This window comes from Pteronotus mesoamericanus, unplaced genomic scaffold (genome assembly GCF_021234165.1).
Source record: "Pteronotus mesoamericanus isolate MK-2021 breed Mesoamerican mustached bat unplaced genomic scaffold, CSHL_Meso_final scaffold_174, whole genome shotgun sequence".
Lineage (NCBI taxonomy): Eukaryota > Metazoa > Chordata > Mammalia > Chiroptera > Mormoopidae > Pteronotus > Pteronotus mesoamericanus.
The window spans coordinates 41642438-41666725 of record NW_026555309.1 but is presented as its reverse complement, the minus strand read 5'-3'; the positions used below and the strand labels follow the sequence as shown (position 1 = coordinate 41666725).

The 24288-nt window shown below is 54.4% G+C and overlaps 1 protein-coding gene across 1 annotated transcript in view; it reads right to left on the bottom strand.

Moving 5' to 3' along the window:
* The window catches only part of TG (thyroglobulin), a 204856-nt gene that overhangs the window by 116293 nt on the left and 64275 nt on the right, over window positions 1–24288 (bottom strand). The window contains exons 28-35 of the mRNA XM_054590517.1: window positions 23641–23706; window positions 21739–21819; window positions 17957–18094; window positions 16616–16792; window positions 15263–15374; window positions 13250–13329; window positions 12425–12568; window positions 9707–9769 (exon numbers count right to left, since the gene is read on the bottom strand). Of these exons, the coding sequence (XP_054446492.1) occupies window positions 9707–9769; window positions 12425–12568; window positions 13250–13329; window positions 15263–15374; window positions 16616–16792; window positions 17957–18094; window positions 21739–21819; window positions 23641–23706 (861 nt within the window). The remainder of the gene's footprint in view (window positions 1–9706; window positions 9770–12424; window positions 12569–13249; window positions 13330–15262; window positions 15375–16615; window positions 16793–17956; window positions 18095–21738; window positions 21820–23640; window positions 23707–24288) is intronic.

The window sequence follows — 24288 nt, the reverse complement described above, 5'->3', positions numbered from 1 at the left end:
TGGGCCTGTGGGCTGATGAGTAATCATCTTTTACACTGCTAACATCAAAGACACTTCTAGAGAAATTTCTAAGTTCCCAAAAACCATACCCGTAGAAATAGACTTGGAGCTATGGTCAGTGCCTCTGGGTCTTCATGACAAATTACTAGGCTCATCACAAGCAAAATTCCCAGTGGAAATTCAAAGGCTCAGATTAAGCCAGGTTTCTCTCTAGGACGTTTGACTCATATCAAGTGGATACCACTCGATTCCCCACGCATACAAAGGCTACCTGGGCGATGGCTACCTGAGAACACCTGATCTCCTCTTTTCTTGGGGTTTTGTGTGTGACCCTGTGTGGCTGAGTAAAACTGCAGAAATTCAGAGGCTCAAAGGCATTTGGAGAGCCAACATGAGCTCAGCAGAGGAATTCCAGTCATGCAGAGTCCTCCCTAGAAATGCAGAACAGGAGTATCATACGGGGCACCCTCACCCCTCAGAGGGCTGTAGGTAGCCCGCCCCCAGCCACACAGCTGGCCCAGACCCCCGAGACTGCGCTCCTGCCCTCTGCCTCTGCAGTCCCTGTGGTTTACCAACACACCGTATGTATTAGGTATCAGGCTACGCCCTTTCCCCGCAAGACTTCACCTGAATCTCACGGCAACCTGTGGACGTAGGTGATGTTATGAAGACCACCTTAAGGACACTCGGGCTCAGAGCAGTGAAGTCACTTGCCCTGGGTCCAACGACAAGACTTGGGGAGTAGGACTAAAACTGGAATTGAAACCCAGACTCGCCCAGGGCCAAAGTCTCTCTGCTTCACCGCTTGTGCTTCTGCAATCATCTGCCAAGCACCTTCTGCCCGCCTATGACCCAGTTAGCAGAAAAAACAGAAGGAAAACAAAACCCACACCTTGAAGCCTAACTGAGGCAATCATTGGAGATACAGAAGTAGGAAGCATAAAGGGAAATGCCATTTAAGCCGCCCCCTCGCACAGCGAGAGGATGTCGGGGTGACTGAATCCTCCAGGGGTGGGAGCTCGTCCCCTCAGTCACTGTCCTAGCAGGAAGACCAATGCCTTCTCCTTCCACCGTCTGACCCACGCCCCCTCACCTCACCCCCGCTGGCCCTCTGAGAAGGCCCTGTGCTCCATCCACATAGAAGCCTTTCCTTGGTCCCTCCCGAGCTGGGCCCCTCCCACCTCCTGGGCTGTGCCCATGAGGCCGGGGAGAGGATTCTTTCCTTGATAAATCAAATTGCTTTCTTCCAAGGAGGTCAGGGAATTCAGCGGAGACCAGTAAACGAGGAGTGTCCTCAGGGTCATCAAAACACAACTTTGAGTAGCACTAGCCACTTGTGACATAGTACTACCACTTTTAATCAACAGTTAAAATTAGTGTAAGCCGTAAAAATAAAGGAAATCCACCGATGTTGGTGGATTGTATTCAGGGATGGTTTAATTCATAGCTACGTAGAGTGAGCTGAAAGGCCCTAGGAAGGGTAACCTGTCTAAAATATATCCCCCACTTGCTTGTCAAATGGTTTGAATTTTCACTCTTAGAAATGAAATCTTTCTGGTTTACCTGCTTATTAAAATGTGAACACTCTTGGGGAAAAGGTCCTATTAAAAAAAGGAAAAAAAAAGTAGGTCCTACATTGGCATATTTTGTTCTTGACTTTTTCTCCCTTAAGTTTGAGCAAATCCCTGATGGACCAGCCAACCAGGCCTAAAAATTCACTGTCTGGGGAGGAAGTTACTGAGGGAAACCCTATGTTTTCTGAGACCTCACAAGGGTGTCAGACGCGGCCAAGCAGCAAGCGTTAGCCCACTGCCTCCGGGAAGCTTCGTGGCCCCGCACAGGCTGCACATTGTCCCACGGCGGCGGCAGCGCCAGAAAGGCCGCCTGGGAGAGGGGGCCTCAAGCGCCGCCAGGGCTTGACCTAACCTAGCTATTCCCACAGAGCCAGCCCCCACCGGGCACTGGGGGTGGCAATTTTTACATACAGTATCCTTTAGGCTTACAAACAATGCCTTTGAAATAGAAACCATCATCTCCTCGTTACAGGTGAGGCAACTGAGACTCAGAACTATCCTTTCAATGGGTCAAGGGTACACCCCGAAGGCTTCCTGCAGCCCGTGTGGCTTCCCGTATCCCGCCACCGTGCGACAATCGCATCAGTCCTTTGCGGATTCCTTCTTCTCACGAACGTTAAACTGGAACACGATGAGCTTTAAATACTAACCTAGAGTAACGTAAATACATATGTTTTTTAAAAAAATAAATATAATGGTGAGCCCCCACTGCATAGGAGACACTTTGCGAAGTGTTAAGAGTAAACTGAATTACAAAACATGTTCCCGGGGGAACGCTGAGTCTAGCAGACAAGCAGGCAAGAGAAATTCACTCCCTCCCTCCCTCATTCATTCCTTCAGGACTGCCTGGGTACTGACGAGGTACCAGTCACGCTTCTAGGCGCTCAGACAGAGCAGCGAGCAAGGCAGATAAAGTCCCTGCCCTGTGCAGCCTGCCTTTTGGAGGAGGGGCAAACACGTGAGAAGTAATCAAGGGAGAAAACTTCAGAGCAATAGGCTGTCTGACAACAGTCACGCCAGGGAAGAGGTGGGAAGTGACACGGAGGGCGGGGGCTCCTTTGAGGAGGGGCCCTTGGCTTGGAGCGGAGGAGGAGCAAGCCCCGGAGAGAGACGTTAGGAGGGGGCTCCGCGGGGCTGGGCTTCCTGCCGGCTCTGTGCACCGCCACTGCCCCGTGTGCCTGGCACGGAGCAAGTGCTCGCCGAACGCCCGTTGAATGAATGGGGGCAGTGGCGGCTGCGGCAGAAGCACTGTAACCCTGCCCCCAGCCCCGCGCCTCCGCGCCGCAGCTGGCCGGAGGCTGCCTCCTGCATCTGTGGAGAGAGTGAAGCCTTCCGAGCTGGGGTCGGGGTCCTCCCTCCTCCTGTCCTCCTTGGATCTGCCACTGCTGCGATCCCAGGGTGCCAGCTGTGTCCCTCTCCTTCCCTGCCCCTGGGTCTCAGGGAAGCAGGGACAAGGTCCAGGGGGGCCGCCATGTGCAACGCTGTGCCCAGAGCGCGCTTGGCCCTGCTGATGATGGCCGCGCAGGCAGCGTGGCCGACAGGCAGCTGGGCTGCAGTCCTGGTTGGGAGTGGAGTTTGCCGCACGCTGGGCGCTGCGGCTGTGACCTAGAAGACCCCCTCAGTGCTCCTGAGAGAGGAAAGGAGCAGTGTGTGCAGCCAGCCCTGCCTCGCTGGCCCCCCGGGATGGGGCCCTGTCCCCTGACAGCAATTCTCATGAAGTACCAACGGGGCACACTGTGAGCTCCCTCTGGGGGGTGGGGGGTGGTGTGTGTGTGTGTGTGTGTGTGTGTGTGTGTGTGTACATAGCAATGTACGCATTTGGAAAGGAAACTGAACTTTCATACAGACATTAGACAATTTGGAATCAGTGCACGCTCACCTGCACCTTTCAGCTGTGGACAGAGGGTTAAGAACTAGCTTTGTGTAGTCCAGCGGCTACAGAGGGAGGGGTCCCGAGGACAACGCATCCCCGGCTATGGGTTGGTGCAGGGCAGCCTGCACAGCTCTGACAACACCCATTCTACCCTCTGAGGTGCCCCAGGTGAGACGACTGAAGTACAAGGTCTCTGGGATGCACAGTGCAATGGCTCTCCTGGTCCCCGCCTTAAAATACGGAAAGCACTCAGCACAGTGAATGACAGAGACTCAACACACAGGAATGTTTTAAATATGCCGTTTTATAGCTCTGCCACTACCTGGCTGTGACTTGGGAGAGGCACTTTCTCTGGAAAAACACGGGTTTGGACTTGGAATCACTGCTGGCGTTTCGTAAGCACTTGCTCATTACCAGGTTCTGTGCCGAGCGCTGCGTTTTGTTTGTTCCCCAGCACAGGCCTACTGGAATGGCATTGCTTGTTTTTCACCATCATCCTCATTTCGCAGAAGCAAATGGAGGCATTACGAGGCTGGGAATCGGGCCCCAGAGCGCTCAGTGGCGCAGTGATGGAGCCGGACTGGAAGCTGGGCGGGCTGACTTCAAAGCTCCTTGCCGCCCCAGCAGGTCCCCTGCTTCCCTCAATTAGATGGTGTGCACGCTCCCTGCCAGCGCTGGCATTTTTTAGGATCACACAACTCTGTCTCCAGCTTAATGGAAAACATTTGCTGGAAAGATCAACTGAATTCCATCAGTCTACGGGCACAACTGGAAGTAAAGGATGGAGGCAAAGCAGACAAAGAGGACTGACTACCGTCGTGGCCCCAAAGGCCATCCCGGCAGCCGCCTCCTTTTCCACTTATCCCGAATTCAGGCTCCACCAGGACGAGGTCAGGAGCGGCGCTGGACAGCGCGACAGGCCAGACTTTCCCGAGGCGCCTTTGTTAGCACCTCCGGCCCCCTCTCAGCTGCAGGCTCACTCAGCTCTCTCTCCTGGTAGCAGCCTGTGCTGTGCCCACCCCTCTAGAGACACTCAAGGTCAAGGGCTAGAGTATGTCCTAACACAGTGGGGTCCAACCTTTTAGCATCTTTGGGCCGCACTGGAAGAAGAAGACTGTCTTGGGCCACACATTAAATATACTGAGATGCGTAATCACACAAAAAAAATCTCATAAAGTTTTAAGTAAGTTTACGATTTTGTGTTGGGCCACATTCATAGCCATCCTGGGCTGCCTGTGGAACTGCGGTCTGTGGGTTGGACACCCCTGTGACCTAAAGGGTCTTTTGAAGTTCTGAGGGTAAAATAAACTTAGAATACAGAAGACATTTCTAAAGACTCACATCCTGTGTTTCCCTCTGGCTTGTAACCCAAATGCTCAATTTGCTTCAGCGGCACCTATGGGCAACGGGCCCCTGAAATAGAGCATGAAAAGTGAAATGGGAATTGTTCTGGGAACGGAACCTTGGAAGAGCCAACCTTTGGGTGCACGGGAAAGGGGGAGAGAGGTCATCCTACGGGCAGGCTCTTGTGCCTGGGAAGGCAACGGGGCCCATCGGAGCAGCCGCTCTAGATTGATTGCTGGGGGTCTTTCAAACAGCAATGGACGTTTTTCTCTTGAGAAGAAATAACATCTTTACCATTTTGCTTTTTAAAGAGAATGGACGCATTTTCCCCTAAAAGAATAGAATGATACTCTATACCCAGAGGACACAATTGACCTCATTTTCTCAAAATCTATCTTGTCCATCCCCTAAAGCATCCCCTTCGTAGCCCAGATGAAGAGCATCTGAGCAGTTTTAAAGTTCATTGCGCCACTGCTTAAAGCCCTTCAAGGACGCATGGGACCCAACACACTCTACGGTCGGCCACCATCCTCGCTGCGCCCCCTCCTGCCCCGCCACCCTGAAGGTCTTGTACACATATTTCCCTGCATGTGCCATGCTAATGTGTGCCCCTGGGATTCTGTTCATGCCACCCTCTGCCCGGGACGCTTCCCTGTCCCCTTCTGGCCATCGGACGAATGCACACTTGCCTTTGATGTCCTCTCTCGGCCACGATGTGCCCATGGCGCATCCCTGACTGTCTGTGGTAAGTTTGGGGGAGCCTTCCCCTTCCCACAGCCTGAAAGTAGGTTTGCTGTGGTGTACGTGGTCCACCTCCCTAAATCCTATCACCCTGTGCCTTTCTCCTGACTGGAATGTGGACTCCTACCTTTGCGATCAAGACCTCTCAGCTGCACCCTCAGAACGCCTCCTCAGGAACTATGAAAATCCCGAAGCCATTCCCCGACGTGGCTGGCAAACCCCCATTCACTGAACTGAACACAATCGAATTGAAAGATGGTTTGTTTCGCATTAACGCCTTTCCATACTAACCCGCCCTAGAGCTCACAGCCACTTTCCCACCCACTCGCCCGCCCCAAGAGTTACAAACCCAGAGTGAAGGCTCTGACGCCGGCCTCGCGCTTGGCTGCAGGGCTTTTCTACGGCTCCTCTGCCGCACCTAACTCCCCAGTCTCCGAGTTCATGCCCCGGGGCCTTTGCCCAGGCAAAACACTGTCTCTTGAAAGACTTTCTGAAACTTGCCCGTTTGACTAACTCCTGCCGTCTTCAAACCAGCCAGTGTGTACTGTGTTAGAAGCCTTCTCTGCAGCAACACCAAGGAAGTGGTCGGAATAGTTTCAAGCACGTGGTTTGGTACCCTGGCCTGTGAGAGGTCAGCAGTTTCCCTCCTCTTCACACCATCCCCATTGACCAATCAGAGCATCAGAATCGCCTCTCACACTAGGCTTTGAAGGGGTGGCTTATACACACACTATAAGAAACAAGGCCCAGAGGTTAGGTCTCCAGACAAAGGCAAGGACTCAAATGTCCACCTCTCTCACCCTTTCCAGAAGCTGAGACCAAATATTCTTCTCTAACTCGGAGGGGCCAGAGACATGCGGGTTCATGTCCCAGCTCGGTCACTGCGCCTCAGTTTCCTGCTTTGAAAAACGGATCTCGCTACCATCAAACCTTCTTGTGAACATTAAATGATTTATGAAATGTTTGGTATTTAATAAATATTTCCTTTTTCCCCTGAGTAGAAACGGCATGAAGATGAGCATTATACATATGCAACGTACACACACGCGCGTGTGCGCATGCTCCATGTCACAGCCACGCCGACAGGCCCATATCTTGGAGGCAGAACTGTGCCCTCCTCCAATTCACATTAAAGGCACGTGCTCCAACTCCTAATTCCAATCTGGGAACTCTAAGCACAGATGGAATGTCAGCTCTGATGTCTCTCCTGCTTGCAAATCACGCTTGTCAAAGGCGCATTTAAAAATACTGTGGCAGCTCATTCTGCCTTGGAACTATCTGCTTAGATGCACAGCTCTTGTGTGTGTGTGTGAAGGGGAGATGGGCTGTATCCATCCTTTTTTTTTTTTTGTAGGTAATTCACATCTCAGCAACACAAATGTTTAGGAAAAAAATAGAGCGTAGGCACATAAATCACTCCAAGGTATTTACATTTTGGTTGATTCGCGTGTCTAGCAATGCACTGCTAACATTTAGATATCACAGCACTTTTTACCAATAATTTTAATAAATAGCATTTTTAAGGGATAATACTTAAGGATTACCAGGATGTGGTGGAAAACAACACTAACAACAGCTATTTGAGACTAATTTTGGCAATGGAAATCTAGACTCATCAAATATAAAGTTCTCAAACACAGTAATCTCACTTTGGAGAATGTGGCCCCAGGAAATAATCTGGACACTGGCAAAAGCATATGCACTAAGGTATTCAATGTAGTATTTTCATGATGATGAAGAGTCCTAAACAATCAAATGTCCAAAAACAGAGGCATGAGTTTGTGGACTGCAGCGTGTCTACCTCGTGCAATACTGTGACAACTGTTGCTGATCACCCTGCGCTGTCCTCACCTGTCTCCGCCACCAGACGGGGAGCATCGTGAGAGGAGGAACATAGAGGAACGAACGGATGAGTGTCCACATGCATGTGTGACTTACGAGGTACACGGGGGCGGGGGGCACGAGTAGGTGTACAGTTGTGAGCATGCAGAACACAAAGTTTACTCTTGTATTATTATGTATTAATGATTGTATTACCTTCCATATGAACCGCTGTGAACCTACTTCTGCCCCACTCTGCGTAACAATTTGGAAATACACAAATAATGCAATATTAGGGAAAAACAAAGAGAAGCCTGGCTGACTGGAGCAACTTCCTAACAGCTCTCTGGCTTTTCCTTCCGTGTCTCACACTGTTTCAGCTTGCTGTGAGCAACGCGTGTTAAATTAGGAGCCGTCACGAGGTTCGTGTGAGAGCACATGCTTAGCACAGCTCTGAGGACAACACAAAGCTTTCATGAAAGGTTGAAGAGTTGTTTTTTTAATAGGATATTCCTGCTTGTAATTAAACATGGCACATCGTTCTTCTCTCCCTCCACAAACCCCTACAAACTGGAGTAATAACTAAAAAGTCTAAACCCACAAAGGGAAGAAGACAATGGAAATGAGCAAACAACAGCTCAGGGATTTTAACCAAGGCCGAGGTGAAGAAAAGCAGAGTAAGGTGCACTGACGGACCCAGCGGCGTGGAATACCTAGTGCCCCAGGGGGCCGCAGAGCAGGCTGCGGACGTGGCCTGGCTCCTCCAGGGATGGCCTGGAAGCCCAGGGCCCCCAGGAAGCCAGAGGGGAGCCTGGGGCCGGAACAGGGAAGCTCAGCTCAGATCCCTTTTTGGTGGCTGGTAATAACAGGTGCTTGCCATTACCCTGTGGGGCTCCCCAGTGAACCATGTTTACCTGGTCATCACAATTAAATATGCTTGTTTCAACCCCATGTCTTGATATTACTAGGTTTGGAGAATGGAGGAGGAAAATTGGAAAAGGGTGATAAAAGAGAGCCATAAGTCCTCATCGATCAAGGCAGGAACTCAACAGTTCCTTCCAAAATTGACAAGTCAAGAAACAGCAAGAGTCATCTATTATTTAGAAACACAGAGGCCAAAATGAGAAAAAATAGCTTCAAAAGTTGAAGGTGGTAGCCTCGCGGGGTACAAATGACAGGTAGGGAGATGTGAGACAGGGGGCAAACTGACTAAAAATAAACTATAAACCTTTGGGGACTATTTGATTATTTCAAATGTTTGTGTATTGTCATGATAAAACTCAGAATCGATTGCGACCACAGCCTGGCTTGGACAAGCGTTCCGTGTTTGGCTTTGAATGTGTTCCTCTACCCCTAAGCCCCACCTCTGCCATCGTGGTACGGCAATAGTGGGACCCACCTCCCAGCATTTCAGGGACCTAACCCCGGATCGTCCATGGAAGTGTAGACCTAAAAAGCCTTGAAGTGCTCAGACACCGGCGTTCTGGGCAGCGTGTACAGAAAATACGTATGCACATGATCTCCCAAATAAGCCGTGTTCACTGAGAGGAGGAAATCGAGCGCGTGGGTTGAGGACACTTAAACTTTCAGCCACAGCCTTGACCATAAATGACTGCCTCCCACAGAAGCTATATTCTGTCACTTCAGCCAGGACCATAATGACAAACGTCTAGAGTCCCTCAGACATCATGTCACGGGGCAGGAATTACGCTGCTTGGGCTCTCAAAGCCTCTCATTTCCTGACTCTGGGAAGGCGGCGAAGGGACGTGCCGTGAGGCCCACGCTGACCCGCCCCGCCCCCACCTCACCCCACCCAGAGCAACCGCCTCCCCGTACCTCCTGCTGCCTCGTGGCCAGACAGGGGACAGCAGCCTCAGGCCGGGCCGTGCTGCCAGGCTCAGGGCCTACGCCTGCCTCCGATGTCACAGTGCCACCCAGCGTGCCGACGGCTGGGAGCCCGAACTCTCATGCACTAGTGGAGAGCAGAGCTCTTTCCCTTTGGGTCACAGGGGCCGCCATGGCTGACGCTGCCACCGGACTGTGCAGAGCCAGCCATTCCTTGATAGGGTGAAGCAATCCTTGGAATGAAAACCGGAGAGCGGGGCTCGGTCCCACTTGGCTCCCGGCTAGCTGCGTCGTTCGCCTGAGTCACGGCACTGCTGTGAGCCACGTGCCTCATCAGCAAAATGGGCTGGGATCTGCCCCGTCTCTGCATGTGCGTGTAATGGGTCGGGGCTGGAATTAATGTGTGGGAGGGCCCAGCGAGTTGTAAACTACTGGACAAAAGGAAGGAGGAAGAGGAGAAAGAGGAGGTGGCACCGTGGTCAAAGACATTAACAAGACAAGGACTCACCTTTCTCGGTGGGGGAAGGCAGCACCACCGAAGGGCAAAAGCTGGGAGCGTCGTTTTGAGCGACTGTGAAGAAGAAAAAGGCAGCCTGTTAGCTCCTCCTCCCTCTCGGTGTCACTGAGTTCTGAGGGCATTAACAGAGGAACAGTTTGGTGACAACAAAATTGGCCTCGGAAGGCAGGCAGCACATCTGACCCCCAGCACCATCCCAGGATCCGTCAGGAGGGGCTCGCATATGCCCAAGGGACAATCGCAACATCTCAGGGGCTTAAAACAACAAAGCGTCGCCTCTCCAGCACACCGTGTGCCAATGGGGTGGGGCCTGGGACTTGACATTTCTAACAAGTTCCCAGGACACACTGACTCTGCTGGTCCTCGGACACACTTGGAGGACCACAGGCTAAGGCGTCTGGCATCAGTGCGCTGTGAGGCCCTTCAGGCAACACTCAGACTTCCTACCAGCCACCTGCCAAGCTCCACTGCATCCTGCCTGTTTGTTTAAATGTCTGTCTTTCCTGGGAGACAGTGGCCCTCAGAGCAAAGACCCCAAGCATCAGTGCAGCCTTCAGGGAACAACCTGGCCCTCTATTAAGGGTGTTGAAATGTCCACGCCCTGGAGCCAGTAACTGCGCTTTTGGAAATTTATCTTGCAATTCACAGTAAGCTGGGTTTGCACAGGCACATTTAGGCAATACTGAGGCAACGCTGGAAAGGGTATCACACTCTAACACCCTGAGAACAGTCAGGCAAAAACTACCACGCAGCTCACCTCAGCGGAGAACTGACCGCCTCATTCTGCTGCTGTTGGTCACTTGCTCTTTCTCACCCACCATCAGTGTTACACGACAGGGTGTTACCCATCCTTTGGGCGGGACGTTCCTCACTGCATGGGAGTAGCTGAGCTGTGAGGGTTCTCAGCTTCCCTGGGCCCCGGCAGCACTGAAACCGTCAACACCCCCAGTCCCTGGAAGGGCTGATGCTGCCCTGGGGAACCTCCCACAGTGTCATGTCACTGTGTAACCTTGAGCAACTCGCTCGGCTAATTCACATTAACGAATGAGCACTAACCTTTCTGCTTCTTCCCAACTGCCTTCTGGGACAGCCAGTTGGTAGCTTGAAACTAGCCACGGTGGGAGTATTTATACCCTGGCAAGTGGCAACCACTAGAAACCAGGGCTCCCCTGCATCTTCACTGGTTGTAAAACATTTGCCAGCACAACATTCAACAGGGCCTAACAGCAGGTGCTACCTCGCAGGGTTGTCTGAGGACTAAATAAGATGTTCTCTGCAAAATGCTAGCTTAGGGCCTGGAGCCAGCTCTGTGCTTAGTACATGTTTTGCTAGGATGTGAATGATGATGAAGAGTGGATTGCACAGAAACTCGACCTATATGTGGCAGCTTCAATGCAGGCTGCAGACAGACCTCATTAGAAGCACTTGTCACTTCTTTTCCAGGTTATGTTCCCATATCTAGTATTGCTACAGGGTCCAAGTGCATTTGCTTAGCAGTAGAAGAGCAACTGTGAGGTTGCCGTTGTATTTTTAGAAGCCACCTTGGACTTTGTACACAAACCAATGACCCTGCCCCACTTGCAGGCCTCATGCAGCTGCGGACAGAACCGGCAGCCCTGCTTTCTTCAAAGAGCAGAGAGTGCCCAGGCCATAGGGCCGCACCTCTCCCAGGAAACCCAGGTCTCTGGCGCGACGCTTGACCACAGGGCTGCCCTTGGTCCCCCCTGCCCTCCTGCCCCAGAGGTAAGAACACTTCCTCTCTGGGTCCTGCTGCCAGGAACGGGCAGCAAACAGCCTCATTTGCATGTCCAATTGCTCCTCTGGGCCCTCAGTTCTGCGCTGCGACACGTGGGACTTTGTGTTCACTGTGGGCAGCGAAGTCAGAAAGCACGTCCCGGCAGGTTGTGCGGGTGCCCCCTGGGCGCGCCCTGCGGTGGGTGCGCGCCTCTTCCCTCCCGGAGTCCACCTCAGCCTCGTCTCTGTTCTGTGAGTGCAGCCCGAGCATCAAGGCCACGCGGCCATTGCCCGCGGGACGCTCCCTGAGGGCCTGGTATTTCTGAGCGAATGGATTCGGTCTTAAGCCTCTTTTGACCCAATTCACCCCCGAGCAGCATAAGGACAGAAAATGATATATCATGGCATTTGGTGGGATGAGGAGACTGGGAAGCGATGGGGGAGGAGAGATGTGTTACATTCTAACTGACAAGACGAGGAATCCAAGGGAAGCCGGCGGAGGGCGCATCTGTCGCTTCCCCGGTCCCGAGACAGCACCTTGAGGACACCGTGAGGGGCCTCCTCCCACCAGCGCCAACAGCCGCGCTGGACTTTCACTCCAGCTGCCCCTCCTTCATTGATGGGCTCCCAGCCCAAGCCCGGCCCAGCTCACCCCCTCGAATTTAAAGCTGGAAGGCAACCACCTCAACCTTCAGGACGAGAACAATGACAACAGCCACACACGGGAGGCTGCCCGTTCCTTCCCGCTCAGCCCATCCAGGCCGCTGAGACTCCCTTGGTCATCTTCCCTCTGGGTCTACGCGTAGACTTCCAGTGAATTCCTTTTCTGTTTGAGTTAAACAGAACCCGTTTCTGTGGTTTGCACCCAGTGAATCCTAAATAACCTACTTCCAGGCCCCAGGACATCACCCGAGTACACGGCTGGAACCCAGGCAGCTCACGATGTCCCCGAGCTGTTCTGGGCACACTACTCACCAGGCTTCTGGTACCACCCGAAGGGGTAGGTGCGGACCTCAGTGTCGGGGCGGCCACAGTCCCAAATGCGCCAGGCGCCCCCACTTTCCTCACTGCAGGTCTGCAGTCCCAAGCTGTTCAGCGTGAGGCATGTCACCTCTCCTCCTGGAGCAAACAATAACCAGGACCGGAAAAATGATCAGGGCAGAAGATTCTAATTGAAAGAGGGGAACGCTGCCAACTCATTCTTCAGCAGGCATTTGGGGTGCTCAACTATAGTCTAGGTATGACCTTAACCACGGAGGAAAAACCTGGTTCTTTGATGACCTCTGGCCCGAGAGGACAGGAATGAAGGTCGCTAAGGCTCAGGGAGCACCGACCTGTGCCCAGGGCTGTGCTAGGGCTGCCTGCGCCCATCCCGGGCCCTCACACAGCCCTGCGAGCAGGCAGCACTGACATCCCTGCTCACAGTCGAGGACACTGGGGCTCAGAGATTCAGTGACTTTTCCAGGACCGCACCACCACCAAGTGACCGCCTCACGTTTTACATGCAGATCACACGAAGGGATGAGGAGATAGCGAAGTGGGGTGTGGAAGGCGGGCCGTTCCGATCAGGTAGACGTGCCGTGTAGGGCCGACCGGGTACTAGACCAGGAGCTGCGCCCCGGCCGCCACATTTACGAGCCTGCTCCCCTCTCCAAGCCCCCGCTTCCCACGTGTGAACAAGGATCACCCCTCCCCACCCGCCAAGCGGAGATGCTGAGGATTAGATAAGACCATAGGTGTGAATGCGTTTCCAAGACTGCCAGGTGCCGTACGCAGGCGAGGGGCTGTTACCACTTTTACCTTTTAACTGGGAGACGTTTAGAAAACCAAAGCCGGTGCAGCACGGGTCCGCATCGCACAGCCGTTCACACTCGAAGAACCTGGGTGCACAGAGAAAGCGCGTGCGTGAGGATCCCACTGGCGGCCCGGGCCCCAGGGCGGCGGGCGTGGGGAGGCGGATCGCAGTCACTCCTACTTCTGGGGGCCTGCTTTCTTTAGGATGGCCTCAATTGGGGGTGCTCTGGCCAATAAGCATGAGTGGATTCCTAGCTTTGAGGGGTTTCTGAAAACAGTCTACTGTTTTCTCGGGAGTATTTGTATTGCCATCCTTCATTCATTCCCTGAACATAAATTCCACGCCTGTTACATGCCAGGCTCCAAGCCAAGGCAATCCAGTATCCGGAATGTACTTCTACAATCCTTTCAGATAAGGAGAAAGTCCCAGCTGTGGGTTCTAGGAAAGGGGAAAAGTGGTAGGGAAGGCATCTCAAGAAATGGGGGGAGAGGGTCCCCTGGGCTTTCAGTGGGAGTGGCCCAACCAGGTGCCTGTAAGGTGACCAAGAGCTGTGCTCTGCCCCCGCCCTCACCCTTCCGCCACACAGGCTGGCCACACTCCAAGGACAGACCTCCGCCTGCAGGGTCACTGTATCCAGGCCCTGCCTCGGCACCTACTGGGCGTCACAGCTCAGTGTGGCTCCTGGACCCCACGCTCAGCTTCGAGGACCCGTCCTGCCAGGAGGCACTGAATGGTTCCGAACCAGTGCTCGGGCTCGGTTCTGAGTTCCCGCTGCCCCAGCCCGATGTTCCGGTGCAGATCACTCATTCCCGACTCCCGAGAGCTCGCCCACCCGAGCCCCTCTGCTGTGTGGGAGCCCCACCTCGTTCTTGGCGTTCTCCTTCTCTGCCTCAGAGCCCCGTGAACCCGAGTCATCCTGGTGGATGAAGCCGCATCTCCAGGCACCCCCTCAGACGCTGCGACCTGCCCACTTCCTCCCCCAGCGCCCTGCCCCCTGCCCCCTGCCCCCTGCCCCCTGCCCCCTGCCCTCCCACCTCTTTGTCGACCTGCGTTGGAAGCTCACTGCTGAGCCCCGGCCTGGATGCTGTGCTTTCCCGTGACACTACCCTGCTCTGAGGCCCCAGCCCCTGTCCCCACAGCAGGGTCGGGCCAACCCTCCTTCTCTTGCCCCCGCCACCACATCAGCACAGGTAGAGCTCAGTCCCCTTCCCAGAGAGACTATCTTCTATCATCTTTTTATCTCCATTTTCTAAAGTAGATCTTAAAAGCTACGAGACATGGTTTTACAAAACAGCACGTCCCAGATCAGCGGCTCATCCATTGATGACCTACATCCTAGAGTATGAAAGCATCACCAGGAGGGGCTCCTGCAGGATCCAGGGATTTGAGCCCCACCCCAGGACAGGCTGACTCAGGGCTGTGAAGTGCTCAGGCGTGGCTCCTAACAGGCCTCCCTGCAGATTTGACGGCAGGCTCTGCCGCCACCGAGGCTGTGAGCAGCGTCGCCTCCGGTAAAAACAGCTGCATCACAGCTAACTGACTAAAACAATAATAAAATACGTTTCTAAAACACTAAGTAAAACAAATGGTAAGTCCAGAGAAGCCTACGGTCCTGTGAAAAGTCTGATTTGCTCTCTCGATTCTGAACACAGCACAGTGAGACTTTGCCGATCAAGTTTATTACAACATCAGATAATTGTTATTGATAAGACATGTCTTCTTATCTTTCATTTTGCATCCACTGACTGGTGCCAGAGCTCAATTTTGTGTTTAATATCAGTAATCTACCTTAGCCACGGTTCTGAGACATGGTTGCTTTCTTACTATCTTTTTCAACCTTTGCTTTAAGCTTTACAGTTTTTATAATGCCTGTGCCTTTAACTGGTACCATGCCGCCTTCTTCATGCAAGTGAAGAGCCTTCCTAATAAATAGCAGCTGCGGGGGTGGGGGTGGGGGTGGGGGTGGGGGTGGGGGTGGGGGTGGGGGTGGGGGTGGGGGGCCGGATGAAGCCGCTTACCCATTAGAAACAGGCTTGTCAGACATGGACACTTTGTTTCGGATGGAAATCCCCTTCAGCTTTTGGAATGGCAGGCGGGTGTAAAAGTTCTTCACTTTGTCTTCCAGTACAACTAAGCAGGGGAAGAAAGAAATTATATCATGTAGGGAGAAATTGGTTGTATCCATAAAAATATGAGGATGAAGGGGTACAAACCAGACTGAGAGCTTCCAACAAAAGATGCATATTAAACTCCCATCCCTATCTCCCTAGAATAACAGTGAAGGGACACCGGCAAAGTCACGCTCACGCTCACACAAAGACCAGCGACTGGGACAGGAGATATAGCGACCCAATTTTCAAAGCTAGAAAGCAGAGAGAAAACTAAAAAAACTGAGTTAACAGACCTAAAAACTCTTAGGCCTTTTCTGCGGGAAGAACCAAGAAGCAACTCTCTACCCCTTCTAGAATCCCAAAAGGGTTAAAAGTAGGGCCACAAGAGGATGGAGGCGGGATGAAACGGGCGGGCGGGGGGCACCACATCCCTCCAGGAGCCATTAGGTCTCCTGACGCCCCCCTCGGCTTTCTGCAGGGACGACAGACCTTGTCCCAACACGCAAGTAGACAGAAGCCTTATTTCCTGTAAGGAGAGAGGGTCTCGTGGGTGCAGCAGGTGCAGTTGATGGTGGGAGCGCTACACGGAAACTAGCAGGTTCTTTCGAGGCAGGGTACACGGAGAACACGGAGGCCCTTTCTCCCGGCCGTATTTGGAAGCCAAACCAAGAGCCCCCAGCTTTACGCACCCCCAGGCCGGACGGTGGGAGGTTCCCCTGGAGGGAGGACCTGCCAATACTGACACGAGGGGTTCCCCAGAGGGTGGCCCAGCCAGACCACCCTACAGAGGGACCCAGGGTCAGCAAGCTCCCGCCGCACACGCGGAGCCCCGTCAGCTGTGCGGCCCTTGTCTTATATTTGGGTGGAAAACCAGGGGTCACCAGACACTTGAGAAAGGCCTCCAGCAAAGACAATAGAACAGAAAATGAAAGAAACGGAGATGGTCTCATGTGGAACCCCCCCCCCCAAAAAAAGAGTCATTAATGCCCTCAGAGAGGAAAATCCACTTCTATTTTGTAGAGCCGTGGTTGGTGGCATCTCCTGCAATCAAGTGGCATTCTAACCGGTCCGGGCACCGACAGCAGCTTTCTCTGAGGGGCAGGACTCCAGGGCAGAGTCATTCTCAGCCATCAACCTGATGCATTTCTGAGTGGCTTCCCATCTCCACAAGGAATATGAATAACTTTATTTTTCACAGAAAGAAGACTTGACCCGGATACTGCAGCTCACCAGTCTATGCAGCTGCCACCAAGTGCTCACCTCTCCTCCGGAACAGGGCGCCCGGCCTGTAGGGCAGGGTGAGTCTGCAGCCCGTAGGACGCGACTCCAGGACATCGTCACACTCCTGGGCCTCCGGGTAGAGGGTGCAGGTGAAGTACAAGGGGGCACTGTCCCTTATCTCCGCCAGCTGACAGAAAGAGGGCTCCTGGACACAGCCTACAGGTGAGAGGGCAGCAGAGCTTAGTGCCTAGGAGGCTGTGGGGCAGCTACCTCCACGGGGCCTTCTGAGAAGCCAGGACTCCTCGGGATTCTTCCTAGGCAGGCAGAGGCCTGGGATGGTCAGGGGTCTCTGGTCTGGAAGGCCCAAGAAAACCCCTGGGGCTCCGAGAGCTGGGAGTCTGTGGGGCTCTCCACAAAGGCCAAGGCTGATAGGGAGAGCGGTGAGCTACATAGGAGGAGAGAGGGCAAAATTCCACTGGGTCTACCCAGAGCCACCTGAGAGACAGTCAGGGTCCTTGGACCAGAAGCCACAGGACTGGGAAACGATTGTGAACGCCCTCCCTGTTCCCGCTCCCACACTGGGCTTTGCCACAGGGCATGCGTGAGCTTTCCGACAGGGCTATTCCCCCAGGCTAAACACAAGGCCTAGAACTATAGGTTAGACCTGTTGAGTAAAAGGTAGACGAAAGGGTGGGTGTGTGGATGGAGGGGTGAATGGGTGGGTGGATGGATGGGAGGATGGATGGATGGGAGGATGGATGGATGGATGGATGGATGGGAGGATGGATGGGAGGATGGATGGGAGGATGGATGGATGGATGGATGGATGGGAGGATGGATGGGAGGATGGATGGGAGGATGGATGGATGGGAGGATGGATGGGAGGATGGATGGATGGATGGATGGATGGATGGATGGATGGATGGATGGATGGGAGGATGGATGGGAGGATGGATGGATGGGAGGATGGATGGATGGATGGGAAGGTGGATAGGTAGATGGATGGATGGATGGGAGGGTGGATGGATGGGTGGACGGGGGGTGGGTGAATGGGTGGATGGATGGGTGGACGGGGGGTGGGTGAATGGGTGGATGGATGGGTGGACGGGGGGTGGGTGAATGGGTGGATGGATGGGTGGACGGGGGGTGGGTGAGTGCATGGAGGGATGGGTGGATGGATGATAGGTGCTGGGGGCAGAGTGGACATTAGCCACACCATAAGACTCTTGAAGGTGCGGGTTATGTCCTTTCTTCCTGTCACCCGTAGTACTAACATGGAAGTGGTCTGGGAGTTATGCCATTGAGTTTGATCCTAAGCGAGGCCTGTGACTCCCGACTGCAGGGTCAGGAAGGAGAAGGATGAGGTCTTAGGATGCTTACGTGACAAGCACCACAGGTTTGCCTGCTGTGGTGAAAACAGGTGTTTGAAAAGCCAGTGCTGCTGGCTGGGCAGGGACCTGTTTCCACTGACAGTGACCTGGTTAAGGTCCACAGGGGTGAAGAGCTCCGCTGTCACATCTGAAAGAGAAGGAAGGCGTCAACTGCTTTTCCCTTAATCTCCACAATCAATCAATCAGTCAATCTCTCCTCCGCTCTCTGTCAAGTCAGTAGAGCTGGGAGCCTGAACAAGCAAGAAAAGTTCAGAAGGCCCCATAAAGTTCTAAAAATTACATAGTTACAAAAATCCTAGAACCTTGGTTTGGAGGAAACCCGGGGAGCCACCTGGTTCAACTATTCCTCCATGACAGGGTTTTTTCCCCGGGCTGTTTCTGGCCGCCGCCCTACAGCCCCGCGCGGCACGCCTGGGCTGACGACGCAGCAGCCCATCCGTCGTTCGTCGTTCGGAAGCTGTAGGGTCCAGCCTGACTCTGTAACTTTGAAGCACTGATGCCGCTCTGTCTTCTGTAGCCACAGGGGAGTCCCTGCTCCCTCCCAGACGGCAGCCTTCCTCTGTGAGGACAGCTGTCGTGCCACTCAGCCCCAAATCTGAAAGCCACAGCAGCCTATCCATTGGCCAGGGCTCTTCTTGTGCCTTCAGACACTGCGATCCACGCTCAGGTGCCTCCTGGGCACCCGGTCTCCTGAAGAGGAAGCCCAAGCTTCCTCCTTGGTCTGGGCTCTCTCGCACTTTGAGCCTCACCCCAGGAGCCTGAACTTATGCCCCCGAAGCATGCAAACCCTGGTGGCCCCAGCTCGTCCCCACATTGTTGTGGCCACTGTCTGTGCTCCGCCGCACCTGCGCCTCCTTCCTCACCCACCTCCTCCCCCTGGGCTTCAGGGACCAGGCTGCCTCTCCTACCCTGATGGTCTGCGGCTCTACAGATGGGTTCTACAGAGCCGGGGGGAGGGGGTGCTCCCGCACCTCGCGAGGCTCTGGCGTCCCAGGGGGCTCGCCCTGGGGGCAGGAAGTGGGCTGTGGACATGAGCTGGGGCCCAGCTGCCACGCCCCTGAGTATGCAGCTCTGGCGTAAGGGGCGCTGCCTCCCACGCACACCCCCACCGGGCCTCGGAGCTTCCTCACCAGCAACAATCCCAAATGGGGTAAAAGATTTCCAAGCGTGTCCGCCAAGGCCAGGAGTTCAGTGTGGGCAGACCCCACAGGGACCACGCCACCCGCCTCTCCTCTGGGCCGCCCCAGCCCGTGGGTCCCCGCATCTCGTGTTCCGGTGTAACAGCCCATAGAATAAGGAAGGGGGAATGAGGTAGCAGGCCTAAGGGCGCACCTGAAGTTCCCTCCCTCGCACTCAGCCCTCAGAGCCTCTGCACAGGCTGTGCCCTGGCCTGGGACATCCTCTCCCAGGTGTCCCCCAGGAGTGCCCGGCAGATCCTTCCAGGCTCCTCAGAGGCTCCTGACTCCTGCAGGTCGCTTAGCATCCTCCCTTCACCTGTCCCCATCACAGCCCTTGTCACAGTGTCACACAGTGGCTGGCATGTGGGACTTCTCCTAGTCTGCGAATGTCCCATGTGGCACAGCAGTGTGCCCCAAAAAAGGTCTGGTGGGTGACAGAATGAACGCTGAGCCACCCCGTGTTGCCAGTTTACACGCTGTGGTAGGAAAAATCCATTTTCGTCCTGTTCTCTCAACACCTGGCGCTCCCCCTGAAGGCTAAAGGCTGTTCTCGTTAAGTGCCCCGCGTGCTCGCAAACTCTCAGCCTGGCTGCAGGGCCCCGAGCAGCAGAGAGGGGCAGATCCCTCACTGCGCTGGGAACCGGGAGGCCAGGGCAGCAAGCCACAGGGGCGCCCCAGCACAGAGCAGCGATCAAGGACTCTCTGCTGCTGGGCCTGGTGCTTCTGAGACCAGGAGTGCAATCAGCTGAGAAAGGAAAACGGAGCAGAGCTTTGTCTATTCACTCTGAATTCCTTCCCAGGTCTGGGGCGGGGGGGCAGCTCCCCTTCCAGTGGGGCTCAGGGGCGGGAGGGGGGTCCTTCTTCTTGGAATCATGGATAGCTTTGTAGATTGCAGATGTGGCCCTGGCACAGTGTATAATGATGGATTTTGCAGAACATTCTCAAGTGCCACGAAGCCATTCACACTGACATTACCACGCGCCGTCTGTCCACCCTCAGCGGCTCTGCCAAGGCCGGGCACACCACCGGGGCGGCAGGAGTGGAGGGTACGGGGCGGGGCCAGGGCAAAGGGAGAGCCACAGCCTGATGGGAGGGGGGCTTGTCTCAGCTCTTAGGACTTCAGTCACCAGGTGGAACTTTGAAGCCAGTGTTACCAGAGCTTTTCCTGTTTTTCTCTACAGAAGGTGAAAATCTGAATTTTTGTATAAAACTCTCCTGATTTTAAAATATTGGCTTAGTTTAAAGAAAAATAGTCTGCCCTGCAAATCACAGAAAACCCTTCTGCTCTGTCCACTCAGGAGTCCCTGGGACTCAGCTCCCAAGCCCACGCTGTCTGTGCCTGGAGCAGCGGGCGTTCTAGGGGAACCCCGGCTTCAGCGTCAGCCGAGCACAGTCTGCAGCCTGGTGCTGCTGCTTGGCTAGCACTGGACCGGGCTTCAGCGGGGCCCGCCTTACAGCCTCACATTCCTTTCTGGGAAGGGGGCGGGGGCGTGGGGGGCAGAGCTAGGCAAGGTGATGTCTATAAAGCACCAACGCCCCCCAGGCGGAGCTGGGATCCGAACCCTGCTCTCCTGACCTGAGAAGCCGCTCTCTACACCAGATACAGCCCTAAAGTCCCACAACTCCATGGATGCAGGATGAAGCCACAAAAGCCCAGCAACTACGATGGGATGAACCCCGTTTGGGGTGGTTTATGTCCCTTATCTCATGTGGTTTTCACAAAAGGCCTGGAAAGGGGAAGAGACCACCGTTTGGGGGGCACATGTTAAGTACCAGGCAACGCTCCAGGTGTTCCAGCTGGCACATAACCTGTAACAGGAGGAGGAGAGAGCACAGCACATTCTACACATGAGCAATCAGGGCTCTCAGTAGGTGAGCAAAGTACTCACCGCCATGCCCTTTTTCTACCTGCTGCGCAGTGTGGCTTCCCTCCCACTGAGCCACGCGTCCTCCCTGTGCCAGCAGACTGGCCTGCTGCCCTGTCCCCTCTCTTCCCCTCCCCTGTCCTCTTCCTCTTCCTCTTTCTCTTCTCCTTTCTCTTCCTCCTTCCCTCCTTCTCCTCCCTCCCTCCCTCTCTCCCTGAGTCCTGGCTCTACCTAAGGAGTAACAACTGTAGACGCTGGAGACAGAGAAGGCTCAGGCATACACACCTTCTGCCCCTACCATCGCAGGCGTTGGTGTCCTCCTCTGCAGAAAATGACTCTGTCTCAGAAGGCTCCCCCAGATAGCTCACTGTTTAACAATTCCACGATGTTTACATTTTGCTTACACTCTTCAGGGCTTATGCAAGTGAAGCCCCTGACCCCAGTCAGATGAAGCTTGTTTTTTAACAAATTTTGCTGGTTTTGTTCTTATGGTTGCTTTTTTCCCCAGGAGCAGTGGAGACTCTGCAACGATTTCACCTCCTCCCTGTGCCAGCTGCCCCTCGGAGGAGCTGTCCACAGTCATGGTTACAGAACTGCCCATCCAGTCCGGGTACAAGGCACAGGGTGGAGCTATGTCAGCGGGTCCATTCCTCAGTTCGACCCGTGGCATCAGCACCCTGTCTCCACGGCTGGCACCCCAGTTTGTACAAAGGGTTTGGGGTGGATACCTGTTTCTGTTGGCGATGTTGACCTCGGTCCCATGTCCCTTCTGCATCCCATAGACTCGGATCGAGAACCCATGTCAGAATCTAGGAAAAGAAAGAGAATGGTTGTTTCACTATTGGGGAGGAAAAGAGAGGTCGACCAATGGTAATGTCGAGTGAGGAGTCCTCCGGGTCTGCGGCCAGGTGCGCGGGACGAGGTCTGGGACGGGTCCAGGGACCCCGTCTGCACTCTGGCCTTTGGTGGAATGTCAGCCAACCTCTCAGTAACAGAGCTATTGTTTGTTCTTGGTATTGAACTTAGTAACACTTGCAAACCCCTTTAAAGTTAAGGAATTACGTTCATAAATACTGGTCTTTACAACACCCTGTGCAGGTAAGGAGTGAGATTTCCATTTTACTCTTGAAAAAACTGAGGCTCATAGAGGTAAAATCACTTATCCCAGACAGGTGGGTGGCAAGGAGGTAAAACATCCAAGTTGGGAAAAGGTCTTCCGTGGAAGCGGGAGAGCCAACGGGGAGAGTGGGGTATAGACAGGTCTGAAGGGGGGCTTCTGTCCAGGGTGGGAAATATCTTGGGGGGGATGCAATTTCTTAAGTTTTTACCAGCTGGTGCATTATTTACCAGAACTTTCTGGTAACTGGGAAGCGCTGGGCTTGCAAAGAGTATCTGGGTCCCACCCCCAGAACCCCCCGTGGGCAGTTCACTCAGCGCTCCAAGTCTCATTTTTTTCTGTCTGAAACACGAATAAAAATGTCCTCCCCTCTGTATGCTGACCTTATAGGTAGGTCTCAATGAGGAAAGAAGTGTATAATCTCATATCATTTTAAAATAAAAAGGACGGGCACTTTTTCTCTTTTCCTTCCCCTTCCCTTCCTCCTCTTCCTCCTTCTTCCTTCCACTCCTCACCCCCTCACCCCCAACCCCCGACCCCGCCTTACTCCGCATGTATTCTGTGCCGGGCACAGTTCTAAGCACTCGGCACGCACACCTTGCCAGGGCTCGCACCGCTCTACGGGGTAAGGACTGTTTTTATTGCTGTAGTAGCCGTGGGGAGTCTAAGCTTCGAGGGGCTCATTTATGCGCTCGAGGTCGCACGGGTGGTAAGTGATGGAAACAGAGTTCATACCCAGTCAGTCTAAGACCATACTCTGTGCTCTTCACACCACTTCACAAGCACAGAAACAGGTTGCCAGCTCTCTCTCTCTCTCTCTCTCTCTCTCTCTCTCTCTCGGGCTGGAGATGGGCAAGGAGGGCCCATGGGAAGAGAGAGGAAGTGATACGGGAGCCAGGGGTGCTTTCCTCGTGCCTCTCACCCGGCACCGAGGGCCGGAGCGTGGAAGGGTCCACTCCTTGCCTGCTCTCTCCTGAGGCTGGAGAGCCTTACAAGCCCAGGCTGCACCTTCCCCATCGCTTTCATCCCGTAGTCCTCAGACTTGCCCCAAGTGCCTGTCCCACCTGCTCTATGCACCTGCAGGAGCCCATGTATCACCCACTGGGGGCTTGTCCCTTCACCCCGGCCTCGGGGGCAGAGGCACCCGACCCGTGGCCAGGCCCCCAGAAGAAACGCCTCCCACAGCTGGCCGCGGCCTCAGAGCCCCTCCCAGGGATGAGGGCAGCTGCGGGCAGTGCACGGGACCTCACAGGAGCCAGCGCTTCCTTCCTCCGCCCTCCCTTGGCTTCCACACTTTCCCTTTTCCTTTCAGACTCTGGTATCTTACGGGATGCGAGCTGTGGCCCTTATCACACGCAAAGCATGGACTTGGGAAAGACAGTCTCTACCGCCTTCTCTATGGGGGCGGAACGCCCGTGAGCGAGGCCGAGGGCCCGCAGGCTGGTGTCATCGGTGTCCTGCTCTCCGCCCGCGCCCCCACCCCCGCCGCCTCCTTCGCCACCACAGAGCTTACCTTTCCAGAGATAAACCTGCTGGAAACTGGTCAGCGTGTCCTGAGTCCCTTCCAGGGGTCTCAGGCCTGCAAAGGAGGATGTTTATGGTTATGGCCTTGCGTGGGCTTGCTCTCACTGGGGACCCAGGTGACCTCACTTCCTCAGTCCCCCCACGCTGCCCTCGCCTGGGTGCACCCCCAGCACGCAGCACCCCCAGGAGGGGCTCTCTTCCAGCCACCTGGCACAACTCCAGAGCTGCCAGAGCCCTGGTGTCTTGCTCAGGGCTCCAAAGAGACTGTTGTGCTGAGGGGTCATGAACCTGTGACAAAGAGAGTCACTTAAGGAACCAGAGATTGACTTAAGAACAAAACACCCAGGAAACTTGAGAACTGTCATAATTTTCTGTCACTTAGGTCCCCTGAGACTCTTGCCTCCCTGGTCAATGGAGATGGCAATTGTGAGGGAGGGACTAATGCACAGAAAATGTCTTCTGCAGTATTTGGCATGTGCCCTATTACCCGTAGCTGCCATTATTTAGTCTATTATTAATAGTGTCACATTCTCCTTTCCGCCCAGCTGCATTCCCCTGGACACCGCCCGGGACGCGGCAGGACTGGCCACGCCATCTCCTGCTGTCCCTGGGTTGCCTCTCTCACCTCTATCCGGCC